General features: G+C 50.0%; 1 protein-coding gene across 5 annotated transcripts in view; it reads left to right on the top strand.

The window, feature by feature from the left end:
* The window catches only part of IRF8 (interferon regulatory factor 8), a 51,352-nt gene that overhangs the window by 16,699 nt on the left and 11,055 nt on the right, over positions 1-23,598 (top strand). The window contains exons 1-2 of one of the 5 annotated variants that reach the window (XM_031436614.2): positions 15,614-15,731; positions 19,079-19,253. In XM_031436614.2, the coding sequence (XP_031292474.1) occupies positions 19,080-19,253 (174 nt within the window). In that variant the 5' untranslated portion in view covers positions 15,614-15,731; position 19,079. Of the gene's footprint in view, positions 1-15,613; positions 15,732-16,125; positions 18,449-18,483; positions 18,799-19,078; positions 19,254-20,638; positions 21,383-23,598 lie in introns of those variants that run through there. The other 4 variants (XM_031436615.2, XM_064477669.1, XM_031436613.2 and 1 more) reach the window with 4 other exon arrangements.

Raw genomic sequence — 23,598 nt, 5'->3', positions numbered from 1 at the left:
TTCCTTCCCAGCCGCGGGTGGCTGCCAGCAGCCCAGGGTGGCCTTGGTCCCTCTGATTTCTGCCTCCATCTGCATGTGGCCTAAGGCCTCTGTTCTTCAAAAACACCCTAAATCCAAGATGTTCTCACCTGGAGATCCTTAACTTAGTTACTTTTGCAAAGACCCCTTTTCCAAATAAGGTCACATTCCCAGTCCTGGAGTTTAGCACGTGGCCATGTCTCTGGAGGGGTCACCATTCAACTCACAAGGGAGCCCACGGCAGAAAGAGGCTAAGGACTCTCCTCTCCTTCCTGGAGGGTCACTGAGCCTTCCTGTCAAAACGTCCTGGCTTTTACTGCTGTAAGTTGCTTGCATTCCCAACTTGCAAATCGAAAGTAACAGTGCACTCCCCTGGCCTCTTTAAAAAGTTCAGGTGAGGGCTGACAAGTGCATTTTTTTCACTCTAAAAATGATCGGATCAGGAAAGCACTGAGTGGACGTCTGTTAAAGTCTCTCCCGTGTACGTTCTACAGCATGAAACTTCCTGAAGGCTTCCTGGCAGGAGGGAACTCCCGCAGTGCTTGGGACAGGGCTTCTGCGCTCTGGGCTCATCTGTTTCGTGTAGGTCAGTCTCACGTCGGACGCCCACGTCCCCGCCACTTCTCTCGAGAGGCTGGGAGCCTCTGCTGGGTCAGAGCTGGCCAGGAGCCGCGTCGTTTCCAAACCGCTTTCGCCCACCCGACATCGGCGGCTGGGGCGCCTGCTCCCTCTGGCTCACGTGGCCGACCTCTTTGCTCTCGGGTCGCAGCTTAAATGTCACCTCCTGAAGGCTGCCCGGCCACCCTCTCTGCCCCAAGGTCCCTTGCGTTTTCTCTTCCCTTTTTTCCTGTGGCCTTTTGCGGGTGGTGTCTGCACGGCGAGGAGGCAGGCCACCCTGATGCCTCAGGATGACATAACTTTTAAATTTCTTCCAGTCAAAACCAGAAGAGAGAGGTGGAAAACCTTGGGTGAAAACCATGTCCTTCAATAGCTTAGGCAGAGTAAAATTTTGGTGATTTTAGTTTGAAGGTTCACTTAGAGTCTTTCTGAAACAGCACAGTAGCTAAAAATTGACCATCACACAGAGCTGGGAACGCTTCCATCCTCAGGCCCACGACTACTTTTTTTATGCTGGTTTCTCTTTGTTTCTTTTTAATGAGTTAGAATCCACACTCCATAAAATGCACGGTTTTAAAGTGTGCAATTCAGTGGATTTAGCACCACCACAAGGCTGACCCAAGTGATATTTCGGATGCTTGGCTGTTGCAGAAACAAAGTGTTTTAATGTTTTCTGGTGTGGAATTTGTGTAGTGTTTATTAAGAACACCCCACTGCACAGAATTAAAACCCCATTTAAAAAAACTGACGAGATGAAGAATGGTTTTCTGCGCAGAGCGTGTCGGGTTTGGGGAGCTGAGTGTGAGGGGTGAGCCGGTGGACGAGGTGCTGCCCCGCTGGCTGGCGACAGGGAGGGCGGCCACCCCGGAAACCCCCAGATCCACGGTCAGGGAGACCCAACGCCCACGGAAAATTTTTCCGAATGACACAATGTGTCCTTTCATCCTGGCAACAACCTGACATGAAGATGCCCACGGAGGCTCCCTGTGACTGGGGATCTTCCTGAGGGACCCTCCATCTGTGTCCCAGTGCCGCGTGGGAGCCCGCCTGGTCCTGGCCCAGAAAGCCCTTCCTGCGTGTCCCTTTCTCTCCTGTCTGTAACCTGCACACCGCCCACCGTGACACTGCTGTCCCCGCACGCCCACCCGAGACGATGCTGCCCCTCACATGCAGGAGGCAGCGTAGGTTCCAAGGCATAAAACCAGGCCCCCTTGTGCCCTCTACCCTGCCCCGGGGTCCCCGGCACACTTCTCTCTCCTGCTCTGGTCTTTTCTTCCTGGACCTGTGAAAAGCCTTTCTCCACCTGCTTCCTCTGTGAAGTCTTCCTTGAATGTTCCAGCTGGGGGTAAATTCTGTGCAGGGGGTCAGCCCCACTCCTTCATGTCAGAGGACCTGAGCCTTCTAACCACGTGCACGTGTTTTATTTATTTATTTACATGTTTATTTCTGTATTTGTTTGCTATTGAAGTATAGTCAGCTGACAGCGGTGTGTCAGTTTCTGGCGTACAGCGTGATGTTTATTTTGCTTTGAACTATAGTGATTTGTGCTCCCGTCCCATCTTCCCTCCCCAAGAGGCCCCAGGCTTCCTGAGAGAGGAGATATGGCTCCTATTCTTCATTCCTCCTGATTATGCAGCGTGTGTACATTTTCTAAGCAGCCAGGTTAAGAAGTCAGTCGTGGTTCACGGGCCAAGGTGGAGCCCCTCCCTGTCTTCCCTGTGCCTGTCTCTGTGTTTTAGGGTGAGCACGCGGATCCCGCCAGACTCTCTCTCTTTTGCACCTGGAGCCCATCTCTGGGTTTATCCTTCGTTGGATTTCTGCTTTTAGCTTCAGCTGTTCTGGCTGCTGCCTCCTGCGCCCAGACCCGCCCCTGCCTGGGGTCTGCCTGCCGGGGCCCCGGCGCTGTGCTTCTCTCTCCATTGCTCTGAATTCTGAGATTCTGGCTTCTGCTCTGCCCAGCAGCACCCCACCCCCACCCCCGCCATCTGGACCCTGGGCCTCGGCAGCCAGGCTTCTGGTCTTTCTGGGCCTTTCTGGACACCACCTCAAGGAGGTTACCTATGGGTCTCCGTGGTAACAAACGTGTGTTCATGGGAACATTTCAGGGTAGCAATAGATGCCAGTGTGTTTTGAAGCAGATAGAAATAGCCACCTCCACTTTTATCCGTTAACACAACCAGATGTCCACTCTGGCTTGTTTGCATCATCCAGCCTGTTCCAGATCCAGCCCGGCCTGGCTGGGCTCACAGTGACCTCATTTCACTTCTTCCTCCTCAGAGGCAACAACCAGCGTGAACTCAGAGTCCGTCATCCCCATGCAGGCTTTAATTTTATTTTCATATGTGTGCGATTCCGTAACAGCACACGATTCTGTTGCGCATTTACTTTCAAACTTTGTATAAATGATGTGACGATGCATGTGGTTAGCCTGCAGCTTGTGGTTTTGATTCAAAATTAGACTTTTCGGGTCTGTCCTCTGATCTGCGGCGTGGCATTCTCTCGTGTTCACGTGCTGCAGCTCGTCTGCCCGCCGTGGGACGGACATCCGCGCTGCTTCCGCGTTTCACCTGGAGAGGCGTCGCCTGGGTCCTTCTGTCTGCTGAGTGCGTGCGTGAGGCTTTCTCCAGGGTCTGCCTGCAGGTGGGATTGCTGACTCGTAAACCGAGCATCGCCATCCTTCCTAGGCATCCCCGGAGTTTCCTGATGTGGGTGTCTGATGCCCCGTTTCTCTGTCTACTTTCTTGGCCGTGCTGGGTGCTGCTAGACTTAGAGATTCCGGTTGGTGTGATGAGTATGAAGTTCCCCCTCATTGTTTTGACTTGCATTTTCCTCGTTACCATTGTAGGTGAGCATCCTTCAAACGCTAATCGGCTTTTTGGCTTTTTCTCCTCTACAAATGCTCTATTTAGATAAACATATTTAAATACAGCTTTACTGAGATATAATTTGCATCCCATACAATTCACTCATTGACAGTGTACAGTTCACTGGCTTTTAGTATGTTCATAGAATTATGTAATATCACCACCATCAATTTAGGGCATGGATAAAAAGAAATTCCTCACCCATTTTCCTCCAAACTCCCCAGCCCCAACCACCGATCTACTTTCTGTCTATAGATTTGCCTGTTCTGGGCATTTCATATTAATGGAATCATACAATATGTGGTCTTCTGTGACTGGCTTCTTTTAATTAGCATGATGTTTTCAAGTTTCATCCATGTTATAGCATGATCAGTATTCCATTCCTTTTTAGGGCTGAATAATATTCCACATTTTGTTTATCATTCATCAGGTAATGGACATTTAGCTTTTCTTCTTTTTGGCTATCATGAGTAATGCTGCTGTGAACATTTGTGTACAAGTTTTTGTGTGAATGTATGTTTTCATTTCTCTTGAATAGACACCTAGGAGTGGAGTTACTGGGTCATATGGTAACTATATTTTATTTATATCTTTTGCATATTTATCTTTTAGTTGTTTGCTTGTTTTTTTGTTTTTTTTTTTGGTTCTGTTTTGTAGGATTCTTTTCCTTTCTGGATAGAAGTCTGTCTATACTGTTTGTTACAAATATCTTCCAGGCTGTGGTCTTGTCACCTTTTCTTTGTGGTGTAGAAAATGTAAATCTATTATTTATTTCCTGTATGCTTTATGCTGTTTTGTGTCTTGTCAAAAAAAGTCATCCTCTATTCTGAAGCTATAGAGTTATTTCCCTATATTTTCTTCTGAGGACTTTATATGTTGCCTTTTACAATCAGACCGTTAATCCATCTGAATTTTGTTGGATGCTTGTGCAACATGGAACTCATTTTCTTTTATTTTCTTTATGGATAGTCAGTGTCCCTGCTCCATTTATTATTACCCAGCCCCCCTCCCCCCCAATGATCTCCAAGGCCTCCTCTATCACACGTCCAGTTTTCACATATTCAGGGAAACAGTTTCTGGACCGATCCTGCTGTTCCATTAGTTTCAGCTCCTAACCTGTGCCACTACCACATTCTCTTAGTTCCAACAGGTTTATGATAAGGCTGGACACCTGGTAGGGCAAGTCCTCCCATACCGTCCTAAAACTTGGCTTTTCTCTGTGGCATCGAACTTTCCAATCCATGAACATGGTATAGTCTCCATTCAGCTTTGTTTTCTTTTGTAGCATCCAATAATCCTGTGAAATTTTTTTGGGGGGGACACAAACATTAATACCATAGCATCATTCAAGGAAACTGATGTGTTGAAACAGTAAATAAGCTAATTGAAGCATCAAAGAGGAAGTAAAAGCATAAGAATCATATTTAGGGAAAAGAGATCTGACTTGCATGGCTTGTGTAGCTGCCTAGTCCGTGTCGGGGAGTTGCCGCATCGAGAATCCTGTGTCCTGGGATGAAACAAGCAAGTTTTCCATTCACTTAAGCCCAAAAGAGAGTCCCTGGAAATGATTCTAGAAAGGGATAATCTCAAACCCGTGGGGACTCTGGGGGCAACCCAAAGAATTGGAGCCGAGTGAAGAAAGAGAACTGATGTGAACTGACATGACCCTCACGCGAACTGACCCTCATACAAGAGTAACTTTTATCCTTGGTCCAGGAGCAAGGCACGAAGCAAGCGTTTGCACAATCTCTAGCTTGACCTGCAAGTGGTGATGCATTTATTTGCATGAGTGGGTTACAGGGTTAAAAATGAAGAGCACAGACCAAGAGGAAGGCTGTCAGGAAGGAAATGACTAACTTGTAAAGAAATTTCAGCCATTTGTGTGCCCTGCCTGGTGCCTCCCCCACCAAGAGTTCCCGGTTGGTTTGTTTTTAAGTTTAGCATAACTCTGCCTGGAGAAGTGAGCCATTTCGATCTAGAAGAAACAGAAGCACCCGACCGGCTCAGGCCTTTAATTTTCCAGAAGAGGAAACAGAGGTGCGAATGACCCTCAGTCTGCTCCAGCTGCACCCTAGCCCCTGAGCAAAGCAATGTGAAGGACTGGAAAGAGCCCTGGTGTTGAAGTCAAGAGGCTCCAGCCTCCACAAGCCTCAGTTTTCTTACCTGTCAAATGGGGACAGTCCTACTCTTCGTGCCTACAGGGTGGTTTTGAGAACCAGACAAGAAGATTTGAGAACAGTGTTTTGTAAATGAGAAAGTGAACGACACACTGAAGCTGTCCTGGCTGGTCTCACCTGAGGCTGCACAGTGACTTCTTCCGTCCCCTTCGTCTGCTGTGCCAAGTTCTGTGATGCAGCGCTGGGAATCCATGGGGCTCATTCTGCACCTTGGCCTGGGAGCCAGCTCTGCTCTGCACCTCCCTAGGTGGTCGTGGGGCGTGTCACAGCCAGCCACGCGATTACCGCGAGAGAAATTATGACCTGGCGTGAATTTAGCTGCCTCCGTTCAGGAATTATGCACTGAAGACTCACAAAGTGAAAATGAAGTTGAACTGGAATCACGGAATCTTAAAGTCGGAAGGGACTTAGACCTGATGGCCTAAGCACTGCACTCTTCCAAGCGACACAGGAGCATTGCCGGCAGGAATCTTTCACAGGCGACCAAGCCCTGGCTCCTTCCAGGGAGGGGCAGCTCCCCCTCACTGGGTGCTTTGCCCCGTTTTTAGAAAGATTCTGAAAGCACAGCTCATTACTAAGTGGACTGTCTGCCCACTGACACAACCGCCATAGGCCACGTAAGTCTGAAATGAAGATTGTTTACAAATAAAGACCGAGTCTGCAGTCCTGCTTCTTAGAGCCAGTGTAAAGCTAGAGTTCTAGCATCCTAGTTTAGAAGTTTCTTAGAATCCTCAAAATGTGTGATTGTTTAGAGGTAAACAATTATTACTGTGCTGATTTTTTTCTGCAATTAATCTATACATTATTAGAGAAATATTTGTTGAGTCACTCGGCGATGGATATGGATAAACATTTTCTGGATTATTCAGCACAGCTCATTAAGTGTGCACGTCTCTGGACCCCACCCCCAAGATACTAGGTGCCCCAAGTTACAGATGCAGATTAAAATTTAAAACCACTCATGTATGCTACATGTCAGAATTCATGCGTCCGGTAAACCAGTATTTCCCAGCAGTAACCCTAAGTGTCGCAGGTACTTTTGATCTATGCTTAGTATCCTCTTCCTGTGAAGAGCTGTTCTTTTCCCGGACTTTTTCAAGCTCTTTCCCTAGGAATCAATATGAGTAAAATTTACATTTGAAAGGCAAAAAAAAAAAAAAGCTTAATGAAATTCTTTTTCTTTACATTAAAGTTGTATATGCTTTGACCTCCCCCCACTTGGGAGTCTGGTTGTGAATCAGATACATAGCACATTGCAGGAATTTAATAAGCATCCAATAAACGAATGAATGATGCCTTTAAAAGTAATTTTAGGATATAAACAAACATAGACTTAGATCTTTATTATGCTTCTGAAGTAAAGAAATAGATTGGGGCAGTATTAGCAGCTATAAATTATCCCCTAAATCCGTCTAGAACAAACAGAGAATTGATTCAGTTAAAACTGCACCTAAACAAGTGGGATTAAAGGTCACATCTTCAGCGCAAACAGGTTTTACCCAGTTTCTGAATACTTCTCTTCCCCAGGGCTTTCAGTCAGTTCCAATCCAGCACCTTGAAGAAACGTCACTTTTTCCTGGAAGATTGCCTCTTACATGAAAAAGTTGACCGTTTGTACACACGGACGGACACACACACACACACACACCCACCCCCATACCCATGTGTTTAATGGCCTGATAAATAGTAGCCATTTGTTCTGTGCTGGATAAACTAACGAATGAATCTTCTCCTTATCTGCCACGATAAACTGCCAACTTTCAAGAACTACTTTTCCCAGGTGAGTCATACCTGCCCGCTCCTGTGGGCCCAGGGCCGCCATGCCTGGAAGCGGGTCTTGGCTCCCAACCTAGCGAAGGTAGGCCAGGAGCCTGTGCTTGACTCGGCATCTTTGTCAGTTGCCATTTTTCGGTACCAACCATAGGTGTCCAGCAGGATGACACCTGTGCACGTCCGTGTGCAACCCCCAGCTGAAGCTGTGGAACATTCCAGCCCTGGAAAGGCTCCCTGGTGGCTCATTGCAGTCAGTTCGCATTCAACCCCCCTCTTCCCACTCGAGGTGACCTCTAGTCTGACCTCTCCCACCTTGGTTGTGCCTCTTCTTGAACTGTGTGTAAGTGAAGTCGGAGGCCTAGCTGTTTTTTTGCCTTGGCTTCTTCCACTCAGCACAGGGTCTGTGGCTTCAGTGCTTGCGCTGAGCTCAGGGCTGGCTTATTCTTTGTTACTGTCACACAGCATTTCACTGGCTGTTTACACCGGAGGTGGTTTACCTGGTCTCCAGCTGGTAGCTGTTTGGGCTGTTTCCAGTCCAGCATTCGGAGTGACTGGGAATAAAGCTGCAGCCAGGTTCCCGGAGTGTGTCTTTTCGTGGAGCTCCTGCCCTTGTTTCTCTTGGGCATGTATTTAGGAGTGGAAGCACTGGGTCTAAGATAGGCATAGATTTAACCTGTGTTCTCCAAAGTGATGGTACCGGTTTGCCCTCCTGCCAGCACTGTGTGAATGGTCTAATCTTTTAAAGTTTAGCCATTCTGGGTGTGTAGTGATATCTTGTGGTTTTTAATGTGCGTTTTCCTGAATAGAATTTTTATCATCTTTTCACGGGCTTCTTGGCTATTGAGTTAGTGCAGTGGTTGTTCAATCTTTCTATTTACTTTTCAAAAATTGAAGTACAGTCAGTTACAGTGTGTCAGTGTCGTGCACAGTGCAATGTCTCAGTCATGCATATACATACCTATATTCGTTTTCATATTTTTTTCCACTGAAGGCTATTAAAACATATTGAACGTAGTTCCCTGTGCTATACAAAAGAAACCTAAAACGATCTGTTTTTATATATAAAACATTTGTAACATTTTCATGATATCATATGGTATTTTTCTTTCTCTTTCTTAATTCACTTAGAATGATGATCTCCAGATCCATCCATATTGTTGAAAATGGCATTATTTTATTATTTTTTATGGCAGAGTAGTATTCCACCATACAAATATACCACAACTTCTTTATCCAGTTATCTGTTGATGGACATTTAGGTTGCTTCCATGTCTGGGCTATTATATATAGTGCTGCTGTGAACATTGGGGTGCCTGTATCTTTTCGACTTAGAGTTCCCTCTGGATGTATGCCCAGGAGTGGGATTGCTGGATTATATGGTAAGTCTATTTTTAGTTTTTTGAGAAATCTCGATACTGTTTTCCATAATGGCTGCACCAACCTATATTCCCACCAGCAGTGTAGGAGGGTTCCCTTTTCTCCACACCCTCTCCAGCATTTATTGTTCTTGGACTTTTGGATGATGGCCCTTCTGACTGGGGTAGGGTGATACCTCATTGTAGTTTTGATTTGTATTTCTCTGATAATTAGTGATATTGAGCATTTTTGTCTATTGGCCATTCCTATGTCTTCACTGGGAAAATGCTTGTTTAGGTCTTCTGCCCATTTCTGGATTGGGTTGTTTGTTTTTTTGTTATTAAGTTGTATGAGCTATTTATATACTCTGGAAATTAAGCCTTTGTCAGTCATATCATTTGCAAATATTTTCTCCCAATTGGTAGGTTATCGTTTTGTTTTGGTTATGGTTTCATTTGCTGTGCAAAAGCTTGTTTGTTTAATTAGGTCTAATTTGTTTATTTTTGCTCTTATTTCCATTGCCTAGGTAGACTGCCCTAGGAGAATGATGCTAAGATTTATGTCAGAGAATGTTTTGCCTATGTTTTCTTCTAACAGATTTATTGTGTCTTGTCATATATTTAAGTCTTTAAGCCATTTTGAGTTTACTTTTGTGTATGGAGTGAGGGAGTGTTCTACCTTCACTGATTTACATGCTGCTATCCAGTTTTCCCAACACCATTTGCTGAAGCGACTGTCTTTTCTCCATTTTATATTCTTGCCTCCTTTGGCGAAGATTAATTGACCGTAGGCCTGTGGATTTATTTCTGGGCTCTCTGTTCTGTTCCATTGATCCATATGTCTGTTTTTGTGCCAATACCACGCTGTTTTGATCACTGTAGCTCTGTAGTATTGTTTGAAGCCTGAGAGGGTTATTCCTCCAGCTTTGTTCTTTTTCTTCAATATTGCTTTGGCAATTCTGGGTCTTTTGTGATCCCATATAAATTTTAGGATCGTTCTAGTCCTGTAAAAAGTGTCCTGGGTAATTTGATAGGGACTGCGTTAAATCTGTAGATTGCCTTGGGCAGTATGGCCTTTTTAATGATATTGATTCTTCCAATCCAAGAGCATGGGATCTCTTTCCTCTATTTACTTTTTAAATTCAAGTATCACAGTGTTTACTGATAGACAAGAGTAGGTAAAATCAGGGCATGAATAAGACTTCATCATTTCAGCAGACCTAATTTCATTACTCTTATAAGAGGGACCAATTCAAATTTACCATTGTTTTGCACCCACAAAAAACCTCTTCAAGGACATTAATGATCTCTCAAAACTGATCAGCTTTGTGCAATTCTATCATTTTTTTTAAAAAAGTCTAAGCACTTGCCGAGGCTCAAGGCTATGAACACTTGGCACATAAAAAAGTACGGGAGATAAAAGTACGGGCAGTGTACTATTACAGCAACAACTACCAATTACAGCTGAGAACTTTGCCATAACAGCCAAGTGGATAATTAAATACTGCAGCAACTCAAATATGACAGAGCAAAGTGCATTCCTATAGTAGCCACACCTCCTGTTCTATTTTCTAACTTAAAATTTCCGCAAAGATCCAGGCAATAAACTGCCTCTGCCAGAGAATTTAGAATGGAATCTTTTCCCTTACTGATTCATAGGATCTCCTTGTATGTCTGGGTATAAGCCCTTCCCGGGGAACGCGTGCTCTATCTTTCCCCCCGTCTCAGCTTGCCCCTGCATTCTGAGTACTGTCTTTACTCAACATAAGCTCTTGCTTTTAATGGAGTCCAATCCGTCTGGCTTTTCCTTTCCTGGTTAATACTTCCTCCATCCTGTTTAACAAAGCTTTGCCCCCCCCCCCCGACCCCCCACCCCGACTCTAATGTCTCCTTGACCTTTAGCTTATTTCTCAGCAAATGTTCTGCTTCATCTGCTTTGTGTTTCTGACCTACCAGCTGCCCCAACCCCATCGCACTGATACTCCTCAAAGCCCTTCTCATCCATCCAGGCCAACGGTCTGCTAACGGGTAGCCCTCTCATTACCTCCTGTTTCTTGAGCCCATCTGTCCAGCTTTCTCTGGTTTGCCCATTCACGGTTTCAGCATTAGTACCATTCTTAGCATTAACTATCGTTTCTTTGATTTGGTGTTGCCCTTCTTGAAGGAAAGCAAGTGTCATTGCATGGACGTGGCCATAGGTTGAAAGTTCAATTTCGAGTCAACACAACACATCAGAGGGGATCAATTCCATCAGCGCTATCCTTTATCGGTCTCTTGTGGAAACAGGCAGACAGGAAAAATTTCCAAGATGTACGTTTCTATGCCCAGAGTTGTGCTCGGAGGACACCGGGGACAGACTCGGGAAGAGGGGAAAACCAGGGGCATGTTGAGACCCCACGTGGCTGGCAGAGCCAGGAGCCAGGAGGCACCGCAGGGCACACGTGGGCAATCTGGAGAGCAGAGACAACTGGGAACTGTAAAGCCTGAAGAGGGAGGAAGAGCTCCCACTCCTACGTTTTCGGTGTCTGGCGAAGTCAGCACGACTGCTGTGGCTGGGACGGGCCGGTGCTGCCAGGTGGAGGCGCGGCCGCGGAGCTGCTGCGGGTGGGGGGAGGCCCCTCCCGGGAAGACCTGGCACCCCGCCCTCCTCCAGATGCTGGTGGCAGCAGCTCCCTTGTCCTTAATATGAGCCCGCAGCCTCAGGGAAGCCGAGAAAACTCCACTCACCCTCGTTAATGGCAGGTGAACGCAGGTACCTGATGGCAGGTGGGGAAGCCACAGTCACCTTTAGAATAAGTGTAGGACGCTTTGCATGTCAAAACCTCCTCAGAATTAGGAGCGCGCGCAGCAGAGTTACCACAGCAGGCGTGAGACTTCGGTCCTCAGAAAGGCCTGCTTCCAAGGTTGGCCCTTGGCTGGCATCTGGGAACTTGATTTTGGGGAGGGTCCCCCTAGTCCCAGACTGATGATCAGTCCCAGACTGATTTTGGGGAGGGTCCCCCCTGTACCTAAACCGTGTGTACAGTGTGGTTGGTGTCAGAGTCCTGCTGTCCCCCTGGGAGTCTGGGGTTTGGGTGCGTGTCAGGAAGAGGGCGCTCACCTGACCAGCCTCCAGTAAGAACACGGGGCACTGAATCTCTAACGCGTCCCTGCTGGACAGCGCTGCACACGCACTGTCAGGGTGTGCTGCTTGGGGACTCCCTGGACCTCACCCCACACACCCGTCCCCTGGGCAGTTCGTGCTCTGCATCCTCGCACTGTGATAAACCCGCTGTGGTGACAGCCATGTGCTGAGTCCCTGAGTCCCCCTAGTGCATCACTGAACCTGGAGGCGTTCCTGGAGGCCTGGCTCATACCCCCAGCGCGTCCTGAGCCCAGAAATGAACAGGTGTGCTCCCAGCTCCCCTCCCGCTGCTTCCCTGGGGATCGCCTCTTGCAGTGAATTCACCCTTGCTATCTGACACCCCTCAGTCAGCGCTGTGCTAAGTAGGGGTACTGAACTAAAATAAGATTTTACCCTTTATCTAAAGAAGAATTCAGTGAAATAATTCACATATTCATTGAGTCCTAAATTATGTTATAAAGACTTCAGTGTTGCTGGAGCCTGGTGTTTGTGAAATGAGGGTCAGTGAAGGCTGGGGTAGGAAAACAGTGACCTGAGGTGGGTCTGAAGGATGGCGCAGCAGGCAGAACTGTGGCCCTAAAGACACCCACATCCTAGTCTGGGAACGTGTCACCTTACGTGGCAAAGGGGAATAAGGTGCTGATGGAATGAAGGCTGCCAATCAGCTGACTAGAGGCGGGGACAGGGTCCTGGACTGTCCAGGTGGGGTGTGTATAGATGCCCAAGGCAATCACAGGGTGCTTAAACATGGAAAGGGGAGATCTTTGTTCAGGCTGCTGCAGGAAAAAACACAGGCTTGGGTGCTTATGAAGAAGATGAATTTATTCCTCACAGTTCTGCAGGTTGGGAAGTCCAAGATTACAATGTCTGGTGAGGGCCAGCTTCCTACACGGCTGTCGTCCTGCTGTGTCGTGGTGTGGTGGGAGGCGGGAGGGGACCCCCCGTCGTGCTCTAGGTTTCCAGGGCAGGAGCTGCTGCTCTGCTGTCGGGGGCCTTGGCCTTCTCAGGATAATTAACCTCTGTCCTCTGAGCAAACACTGCAGAGCCCTTCTGAGCCCTCTTGCTAAGGCTGGGCTTGGGAAGTGTGAAGGGAGAGGTGTGGACTCGAAAATGGAAAAATTCTCTCCCAGGAAACCTCTTCACCAATTCCCTTTACCTAGTCCCCAGCCTCCCTCAACCCACACGATCTCACTCAGTCCTCACTAATCCTAAGAGGCAGGAATGGCTAGTTGAACATCAGAAACTGTCCTTTCAACAAACCCAGCTGATATTGCCAATTTCAAACAATTTAACTTGATGTTATCAACACCATTACGTGGATGAGAAAACTGAGGCCCAGGAAGGTTTAAGTCATTTGCTGAAGGTCACACAGACAAATAGTCGGAGAATTTAGACTGGAACAGGGGGCCTGACTCCAGAACCTGCTGTTCTAATGGCAGTGACAGGCTGCTGTCCACGGAAGGGGTTCTTGCTGGATGATGGTAAGAGAGAAGGTTGAAAGAGTTTGACTTTTAGACACGAGGGGTGAGCATCTGGGCCTGATGTGGCAGCCACGGAGAAACCACCGTAGATGGAAGGGCTTAAGCTGGGGGAGCAAAGAGCAGGCTAAACAGGGTGGTGACATGGAAGCAGAAGGCCAGCTGGCTGCTGTAGGAATCAGGATGCTGGCGGTAACTGGAGAGGAAGGACTGACCAGAGATGCTTTGCTTTTTGGGGCTTCTTTCCTTGGCACCATCTCTAGCACATAGCAGTTGCTCAAAAAAATGCTCATTCAGTAAGAAGTGAACTGAGCAGATAAGGGTAGAGATTGTTCCTAGGCAGCGAGGATGCACCACGTTGAAAATATGGCGTTTCTGGAGCAGCTTTCATGCCGGCCAGTGTGCTGTGAACAATTCCTGTCATGCCTACAGTGACACCTACTGCCAGTAACACGTGCTGGGACCCTCCACTCCTGACTTCTCTATACTCGTTGCTCCTGTCTTTGCACCTAAGTGGAGCGCTGAGCAGAAATTTGACTACACATCTTTGTGTGGTGGACAGTGTTTGGAAGTGAGTAATCTAGTAGGCTTAAGGGGCACGTCTGTGAAAAGATAAACACGCACACAGGCTGTTACAAGAACCTCTAAGGTCCCAGGCACCCTGAGCTCTGGACACTGATTCCACATCATAACAAACATGTTAAAATACTCCCACCTATGTAAATACTCTTAGAGAAGTTAAAATTAAAAAATTTTTTTTTTTGAGGGGAGAGGTAATTAGGTTTATTCGTTTATTTTTAGAGGAGGTACTGGGGATTGGACCCAGGACCTTGTGCCTGCTCAGCATGCGCTCTGCCACTTGAGCTATACCCTGCCTCGGAGAACTTATGCTTTAAAAGAATACTTTTCACTTGAAACTACTTGGCGATAGGGAGCTCCTTTAATTAATGGTTGCTGCGACTCCCCCGCGACTGTTGTATTAGGAAGTTCTAAGTGGTTTCTCATGTCATTATATTTGAAAACCGTGTATATCAATCAATACATTACAGGTATGAAGTTGACATGTTATATTTTGGAGATCTCTGAATATTTATTCATTTCAAGTTTGTAGTGTAGTTTTTGCATTTTGGGGCTAGTAAAATTTCTTTTTCAGTCGCAAACCTTTTTCATAGGTCCTTGAAAAGCCTAATGAATAAACCAGCCGGGTGAACACTGCTGCTTGTGTAGGATTGGCCAACTCGACGTAAAAGTCAATGAAGACTCACTTTTCTCTATTCTAAGGCTACCCCAGAACAGAACATGGGAAAACGTATCTTTTTTTCTCCTGTTTCTAGGGTGGGCTTTCTCATTCCTGTCACCAGTGTTGTTCCCCAACTCCACTCCCATATTTAGAATAAATGCCAGCTAACATGCAGGAGAGGCTGGACACTGAGCATAGACACACAGGGGACCCTTCCTGAGCAAACCCGATGTTTCCTGGGGAAAAGAACTTACGATGAAAATGTCCCTAGTTGGATGTACTAGCATTAACAGGCTGGACACTGCCGCTTTTATTTCTGACGTTTAGTGGGCAATGGTTTCAGACAGGTCTTCAGCTGGCTGTTTTTTTTTTTTTTTTTTCCTGACACTCTCGGTCAATTGCAGATGACTGGTCACCTATGACTGGGTCTGTAACTGGCTGGTTCTTCCCTTGACCACATCTCAGGTGGGCGATTTGCCACCGTCTAGACACGTTACCAGAGACTTCGTCTGGATGAGTGATGCTTCCCACGCAGCCTCACTGGGCTCGAGTGGGGACCCGGGGGTCAGTCTGCGGGGACCACAGCATTGGCCTCTGAGCCCCCACCATTCCCGCCTCGACCTGCACTATCTGGCCTCCACGTTGGCCCCGACCTCCGCCATCTGACACCCACCCCGCCCCCCGACTGTCCTGACCTGCGCCATCGGGCACTCACCATCCGCCTTGACCTTGACCTGGGCCGGCGGAAGCCCCTGCGGCCCTCGGGAATTCCGTGGGCACTCCGAGGACCCCTCGGCGAGGACCCCGGAAGACGCCCTGACCGTCCGGCCACCGACGCCTCTGCGCAAAGTGATTTCTCGGAAAGCGGAGCTCTTCGAAGAAGGCGGGCCGGACGCGCCCCGCCCCCTGGGCGGTCCCGCCGGCCCTCCAGCGCCCATTGGCCAGCGCGACCGTCACTCGGCACGCCGGGCCCGTCCCCGGCCTTAAATCCCAATGCCTAAGCCTCCCAGCCCGAGCGCAGGGGCGAGCGTGGGAACGCGGGCGGCGGCGCGGAAGGCGGGCGGCAGCCCGGCCGGTGGTGCAGGTAGGCGCCGGCCCGGGAGGGTTCGGACTTGGGGCGCCGACGGCGGCTGGTGCGCGGAGGCAGCGGCCGTGTGGCCTCGGCGGGCGCGGCCGCCGCCCAGCTGCTTTCTCCCGCCTCCTCTTTCCCCTGAATCTGAAGCGAGCGTCCACGCTGGAGGTTACTGTGCGGCTGCTCCCGAAGATGAGCTGATGCTCTTGAAAAGAATACCGTTTTCTTAAAGTCTGGTTTGCAAGGAAGCCTTTAGCAATGAAGGGAAATATTGATCCGTTTATTGTAATACCTGCTCCCCTTCGCGCTCGCATCCCGCTGCAGGGAGTAGGGCTGGAGAGTCCTGACTGTGAAGCCGCTCCGGGGCCAGCTGCCGTCTTGGGGGGGGGGGGGCTGTGAGGCGGGGCGGACTGGATCTTTTATTCTGACTGGGCACAGTTTTTAAGATTTCTGATTGGGGTTGGAGGTCCTTTGCTTCCATTGTAGCCCAGTGTTCCTGGCAAGAAAGTCTGTCTGGGGGTCACAGCTAGAAGAGCATTTTGGTGTAACGTAAGCCGCAGGGCAAAGGGCAGACTTTTCCAAGGTGCCATGTGCTCCTTACCGAGGGTGTGACAGTGCTTTATGAATGGAGGCTGAATTTTCCAGTTTCAAACTATCCCACAACATATGGGTGATGTAAGACACTTTTTTTAGGGGGAAATCTAAGTTAGGATCCATTCCTTAAACGATGGTTCTGAGCGTCCTTTTGGATTATGGCAGGTTCCTCCCTGAAGAGATTTGGGAGAGGTTTAGGCATTTTAGCAAGATTGAGACCAGAGGGAGAAATGGCTTTCATGCTTTCAGTCCTTTTGGTCCCACGGGCCGCCCTGAGAGGCGCCGGAGAAGGTGAGTCCGGCGCCTGCGCCACCCGTCAGGCCCTTCCTGGAAGCCGGGTGGGTGGGCCCAGGGCAGCCTCTTAGCGCCTCCCGCCCAGGAAGCCTGACCCGATTTATAGGGGTGCAGATTAGCTCCAGAGAGCACTTGGCCCATAAAGAGCTATCACCTAAAAAATCAAGGAAGAGGAAGTTATAAACATGTGACCGGGTTTATAAATTTTTCCTGGCTTGGCATTTGGTGGAATTAATTTGTTAGTGTTCAATAAGTCGTTCTGCATCATGTTGTGAGAGAATCTTAGGCTTTTAATGCTTAGAATCTTGGAGGTGATCTCAGTGACAGTTCAGCTGTCCACGTGCTGAGATCTCACCTAACCATGTCTTTTCTCCGCAGAATTAGTAAAATGAGATGCTGCTGGGGGGCTGGGGGCTGAAGTGCCTCTCTGGGCCTTAGTATTTTCTCTTCTGAACAAAGGGTGTGAATTAGATGATTTCTAAAGTATTTCCATGTTCTGTGACTCACTCTTCCTCTCCATGCCGTCTTTCTTACTTTCCTTTTTCTTTTTCTTATAAATCGTCAAGACGTTTGTCCTTAACAGTTTTGGGGTTATGAATCCACTATGAATCCTGATGAAAAGGGCTTGAGCTGCTTTCTAGAAAGATGTCCATACAAACAAAATTTTGCTTTTTATTTCAGGAGCCTCCTGGAGCACGGACTCTAGTTTATGAACTTTGTACTCAGGGGGTGAGCTAAATAAATGCTAACAAGCGGAAGCATCTCAGTAGGTCCGCAGACACCAGCCTTCTCCCCCCCCCCCACCCCGCCCCCATTCCTGGAGTGGAGCGGGGGTCTCTGTCTTTCCTCCAGGAATGCTGTGTAGGAACCTGTCCCCTGCTGAGTTATTTTCTGGGGAGTGGGGTCGTTTTCTCTCTCTCACCAGGTGCCCTGGCCAAATCTGTCCCTTCTTATTTAAAAACACGAAGGACTGTTTCAGAATTCTGGGACTTGAGATCCATTCACTGCAGATGAGGAGAGGCTCAGAGAGCTGGTCAAATGACTTTCCCAAGGCCTCATTAGAGGAAAGCCTTTGCTGGAGTCTGCAGTTTCCCAGTCGAAGTCCAATTCCCATTTCACACACTTCACTCCTTTCTGAATCCACAAATGGGCAGCTCGGGTTGTTGGATGAAAAAGTTAAGAGTTGGCACTCCCGGGCCCTCAGGTCCTTCTCTCCGGGACCTGGACTCCTTCTCGACCTCCCGGCCGTCTGCAGGGTGGCTGGAGTCTCCAGAACACACACTTCTTGCTTTATGGACCAGGGTGGCTCTGGATGTGACTGTTCTTGGGACATAATGTCTTGTCACTGCTGATTGTTTCAAACTTGTTTGCCTGAAAAGGTCACATTTTAATCGGAAGAACAGAAATGCTTTTTTTTTTTTTTTTTTTTTTTCTGGGTGGGCGTCTGTCCAACTGCCTAGGGGATTTCCACCGTTCTTGTAAACGGGCTGGAGTCAATACGGTGTGGTTGTTCTCTCTCTGTGCCCCTGGGAAAGCCATCTGCTCTGGCAAGGATATTCTTCCCAAGAATGTCTCTGAGCGCCCCAGGACGGTGAGGCCCCTGGATTCTGGTGCCTTCTGGAAGAGGCTGGCTTCGCTCTGTTCCGTCACTGTGGTTAATTTCCTCACTCTTGTTCACTGTCTCCCCGTTGGTCATGAGTTCCCAAGGAAGAAAGGAGGGATGTAATGACAGCTTCTGTTGTCTAGAGAGAGTCCTCCAGGGTCCAGGCACTATCGCAGGTGCTTCGTACTTGTCGTCTGAGTCCTTGCTGCCATGACGCCCAGCACCAGCAGTCATCCTGGTACGTGTGCCTGCAGCGCAGTGATGATCCGGGTCACCCAGCTGGGAGGTGGCAGGGCTCACGTGGGCCCCCAGCTCTCTCATTCCCAGCCCTGCTGTGAAGGAGCAGTCTAGAAAAGATCCTCTTTCTCTGAGAGCACAAATGTTGTATTTGCTCACGCATGCTGGCCCGGCTGGGCATTCAGTGGTGGAAAGGGCTCTGAGTGATGGGCTGCTCGCTGAAGGGATCTGAAAAGGTCGAAGTGATTCCCCCATCTCGTGCAAAAAACAGAATGATGAACGACGCTCTCAGATGCGGTTGTGTTTGCCTGAAAAAGAACGTGGGGTGAAAGCTGGAAAGAACGCAGCCAGGTCTGTCGGTGGTGGCTGTGGGGGTGCTGTCTGGCCCACGCACAGCTGCGGATTTCCCAGGGAGCTTTCAGTTTTCGCTGGGGCTGGAGGTCCTGGCGGCAGGCATTGTCTTCTCACGGCAGGTGGCCCAGAGTTCCCGGACCTGTGGGTTTCCCCCCACCGCCCCTCCGGCCAGGCACCTGGGTCGCCACCCTCTGGTTTTCCTGTTTGCAGTATGTGGGGTGCTGGGAATAGTGAGACAGAATCTGTAACATCACAGGACGTGCCTTTTCTCTCCAAGGATGTGTGACCGAAACGGCGGCCGGCGGCTGCGGCAGTGGCTGATCGAACAAATCGACAGTGCCATGTACCCGGGGCTGATCTGGGAGAATGAGGAGAAGAGCATGTTCCGGATCCCGTGGAAACATGCCGGCAAGCAGGACTACAACCAGGAGGTGGACGCCTCGATCTTCAAGGTAGCGCCTGGGGCCCCCCACCCTCGCGGGCACAGGGAGGCGTTAAGCGATGTCTTCCTTGTTTGCTTGACAATTAATCCAATTTTTTAAAAACAAATGGTGATTGAGTGCCAAATGGGTCTCAAAAAATAGACTAGGCGATTTTACATCTATCGCATGATTTAATCACTCTGAGGTCAGTTCGATACTGTTGGTCAGTTGGATACTGTTTTTCCAACAAGGAAGCTGAGGGCACTTTCTTCTGCACTACTGGTGGGGACAAGAAAACACAGAGAGAAGACACTTCTTTGAGGCCCTTGAGACTTAAGACCTTTTCTCCTGAGCTATCACCTAAATTCCATTTAGAATTCTAGGACAGGTTTCATTCTTCATTCTTCCAAAGTTACTGCCTCTGCTTGGCAGCGCAGGGTCAGCTCCGATGAGGGAGATACCATCTGCCATTGCTTCCGGGGCCGGGTCACGTGGGTGTCCTGGACCTGCAGCGGGCGTCTAAAAATAGTCCCCTTCCCTTGAGAACCGTCAGTCCCCCATGCATGGAGAGACCTGCTGTTTAGTTCCACCATGTGCATCCTGCCAGCCAGCGCTGACGGGGAGTCCGCGCCGCGACAGGCCCGGCCCACGCGCTGTGTCTGTCTGCCCCCCGTGGCCCAGTGCGGGAGGTGCTGCTCCCGTCCTTGCTGTGGGGAGGAGAAGGGGCTTGTCCAGGCTCTCCCGGACAATGGAGCCACTGTGTGAACCCAGGCAGCCCAGCTCCTAGCAGGGCTGTTCTCCTCGATTCAGGCAGAGGAGCCAGGAGTCAGGGCAGCCCCGCTGGTTATCAGAGTCCCCTGTGGGCTTCCTGAAGGCTCCAGGTGTGCAGGCCCCACTCCCGGGGGGATCTGGAGCCCCAGGTCAAGGTGAGCCCAGACTTCCACATTTGCAAACTGGCAGACCAGAGGTGGTCTGGCTCAGAATCTGGGGTGCAGACCACTGCTGTGTGTGCCTGTTCTGCTGACATTTGGGGGCCAGAGTTGAGAGGGGTGAGTGAGTGAGTGTGGGGAAGAGTGGGAGGCTGGGACTGGGGGCCAGGACAGACCCCAGGTGTGCATGACTGAGGAGAAAGGCTGCAGACCCAGCACAGCCTCTGACTCTTAGCCCAGATGACTGTCCTTGACACACAAAACCCAAATGACAAGAGATCATACTTGGGCCTCAGAGCGGAGCACAGATACGTCTAAGCTGGCTTATGAGGCATCTCAGTTCGTCAAGTCCCTGCCTGATGTTTGCTGGGGGGCTGCATGTTGTAGCAGTTCTGCTGATGTGTAACCCAGGTCTCAGAGCTCTCAGACAGCTGGATGCCAGGTGCTGGCCCCTGCAGGAAAGGTGGGTGCACACGGCATCCTGCACTCACCCTCCAGGGGGCCTGGCCAGTCCTCCCGTCAAGGAAGGACCGGGGCAGGGGCCTGGGCATCCATTCTTGGTGGCAGTGTGGACTCCTCTCTTGTAGAAGTTTCTTGCCTTTGGCATCATGGGGAGCTTCCGTTGGGAATGGCTAAATTTTAATAGTGCCCAAGGTCTACTTGGGAATTCTCGATCATAGCCGGCTACAAGCCAGGTCTCCTGCTCCTTGGCACCATGGACATCGGGGCCAGATCATTCCTCGTGGGGCGTCCTGTGCTCCTAGTAGGAGGCTAAGCAGCACCCTGGCCTCAATCCACTAGATGCCAGTAGCACCGTCTGCCCCACTATGACCACCAGAAAGGCACCCAACATTGCCGGGTATCTGCCCCCCCAGGGGCACCCTCTCCCTGACCGTGGAGAGCCCCGCTGGGAGCTGAGCCCGACAGGATGAACAGATTTCAGCAGGGGTGGGTGCTGAGGGCCCCGCGCAGTTCTGACCACTACAGCCCCCTCAGCAGGCTGGACCTGCGGCTGCACAGCCCTGGCTTGGGTCTTGCTGGTGGAGACGCGAGGCCTCTCCCTTCATCCTGCTCCCTGCTCCAGCTTTTGCTCAGAGGATAATGAAATAGAGCCCCAGATTTATACATCTTATGCAACGTTCTTCACGGCCGTTTCAACAGCATTGAGGAAAATGTGCAAGATTCCCAATGTTTCCGTTGATTACGCAGCCGCTCGGTGTGGCAATCTTGGTGAGTCCACAATCTCAGCAGGAATGGGCGGCGGGCCGGGGCCGGGTGTCCCCCTGAGCCAGGCGGCCAGCGAGAGGGCCACAGCGGGGCTGGTGGGGACACGTTGGTGGGAGGATCGGTCTGCACGTCCCTGAGTCCAGCTCCCTTCCATCCTCCGAGGGGCATGTCTCTGCTGCGTCCAGCCAGCAGAGCTTTGCTGTGGGAGGAAGCCAGCAGTTGGGCCTTGAGCCACCTTAGGGGTTTTCTGGTCGAGTAGAGAAACTTTTGTTTCAAACGTTGAAAGAAAACTTACCAAAATTTGAGTTAAGGAAAAAAACACGAGCCCGCTTCCCTGCCTTAGTGAGTGGGCTGTAAGAAGCCGCTTATACCAGAGTGTCCTTCATTGCCTGCTGGTGTCGTGCTGCAGTCAGCTTCGTGGCGTGGACCAGAGATGGGCGATGGGGGAGCCGTCGGCTCGCAGTGTGCTGTCCCTGAGCACACGGAGACTTATTTTTAAAAAGTACTCTGCCTTCCTCCTTTTCATGAGGTTAGGGGTGTGCTTCCCGGGCTGTCCCTCCACCGACAGGCTTGGTGACATCACACAGCAGCAGCTGTTTCAGGGTCAGTTGGCCTCCGAGGAAGCAACTCGCATTAGGTTTTTAAAGCACGAGGATGGACAGTGTTAAACGGGGCAGAGCCGTGGTCCTGGGCTAGCTGCTGGCTCCTGGCGAGCGTGCGGCAGTGCGGACAGGGGCCGCCGCCTGGCTGTTAGGGTGGGCCTCCAATGACTCTGTTCTGTCTAGTATTTGCTATGAAGGGCTTTGAGAGATCACCCAAGTAAGTCGATATTTTCAAGCCACCCAGAGAACCCCAAAAAGGCCTTGGCAGGTCGGCAGTGGGGACCCTGAGGCCAGCCTGGTACACGTCCCGGCCACGGGGTCCTGCTTTCCTCTGTGGATGTCCTGGCTTGCTTTACGGGCTGAGACTGTGAGCTCTGAATGGGGCAGTGACCACGCCAGGGCCCTGCGGCTGTGCAGTTCTGCTCATGCGCTGGCTGGCGCCAACACGGCCCCCACAGGCAGGCTCTCCCGGGTCTGCCTGTGATGTGGGTTAACCAGCCTAGTGGTTCTCAAATGGGACTGTGCACGTCAAGACCTTACTTCCCTGGGGGACACATGGCAACGTCTGGAGATGTTTTGGGTTGTCACCCCCAGGAGTGGGGGTGCTACCGGCATTTAGTGGGTAGGCCAGGGGTGCTGCCAGCCTCCCCATAGTGCCCAGAGCCCCAAATGTCCGTAGTGCCTGGTAGAGAAACTGATTTAACGTAATACAAATTTGACATTACTGTTCAGGGTGTATGTGGTTTACTCTTAAATTTGTGTGAAGAAATAAATCAATGCATGGTCTGCGATGCAGCTGCTAGATGAAGGAAAAAAAGATTGCAAAGGATTGAGAACCGTTTACTTCTAAGCCTGTTTTTAAAGGGGACTGTGCACCTGCGGGAGGAAGGCGTGGCTCATGCTCATTAGGAGGAACACCCTTCCAGTCTCTCTCCCTCGGGCAGAGATGCAAACTCTGAGCTCAAGGCATCAACAGAGGAGCGACCACAGGCACTGGACTGTAAGGTCTTGTTCTATCTGGGGAAAGCGCCAGGACTCACAGTGGGGATGGGACTCACAGGGCCGCGACCAAGTTTCTGGAAGCGTGGCCTCCTAAATCGCAGTCACTGGGATGCTGGCTAATGGTGCAGATTCCCAGGCCTAACCCACAGCTCCGCAGGGACTCTCGAGGGCCAGGGCCCGGGCCTGCATTGTACCTAGCTTCCCCAGGGACTGGTGTGTGCCAGAAGCTGCGAAACACTCGCTGCTGACCGTAGTGTGCTGGACATCCCTTGGAAGTCAGAACGGCTGGTTTTCAATCCCCAGGCTGGGTCATGTTGGGAAAGGCACCTCTCGTAACTGTTTTCCTGAGTGGGGTTGAGAACTCCCTCCAGGCCTCGTATTATCTTAGGCTGGAAGACACACCTGCTGCTGCCTGACAGCAGCCTGCTAATCACTCTGTTCCAGTTTTGAAATCTGAAAACTGTGCCCATACACAGGTTTAATTTTTTTTTTTCTAATACTGCCCCATCTTACCTTTTAACTTCAAGTTTCCAGCTGGAAACATGTGGTCCTGGTGTAGATTCTAAGGTTTGGAGAGGTCAGAAAACAGACCTGTGAAAAACCCACAGTTTTAAA

This window comes from Camelus dromedarius, chromosome 23 (assembly GCF_036321535.1).
Source record: "Camelus dromedarius isolate mCamDro1 chromosome 23, mCamDro1.pat, whole genome shotgun sequence".
Classification (NCBI taxonomy): domain Eukaryota; kingdom Metazoa; phylum Chordata; class Mammalia; order Artiodactyla; family Camelidae; genus Camelus; species Camelus dromedarius.
Note: the sequence above shows the minus strand (reverse complement) of the source record. Positions and strands in the feature narration are given on the sequence as shown.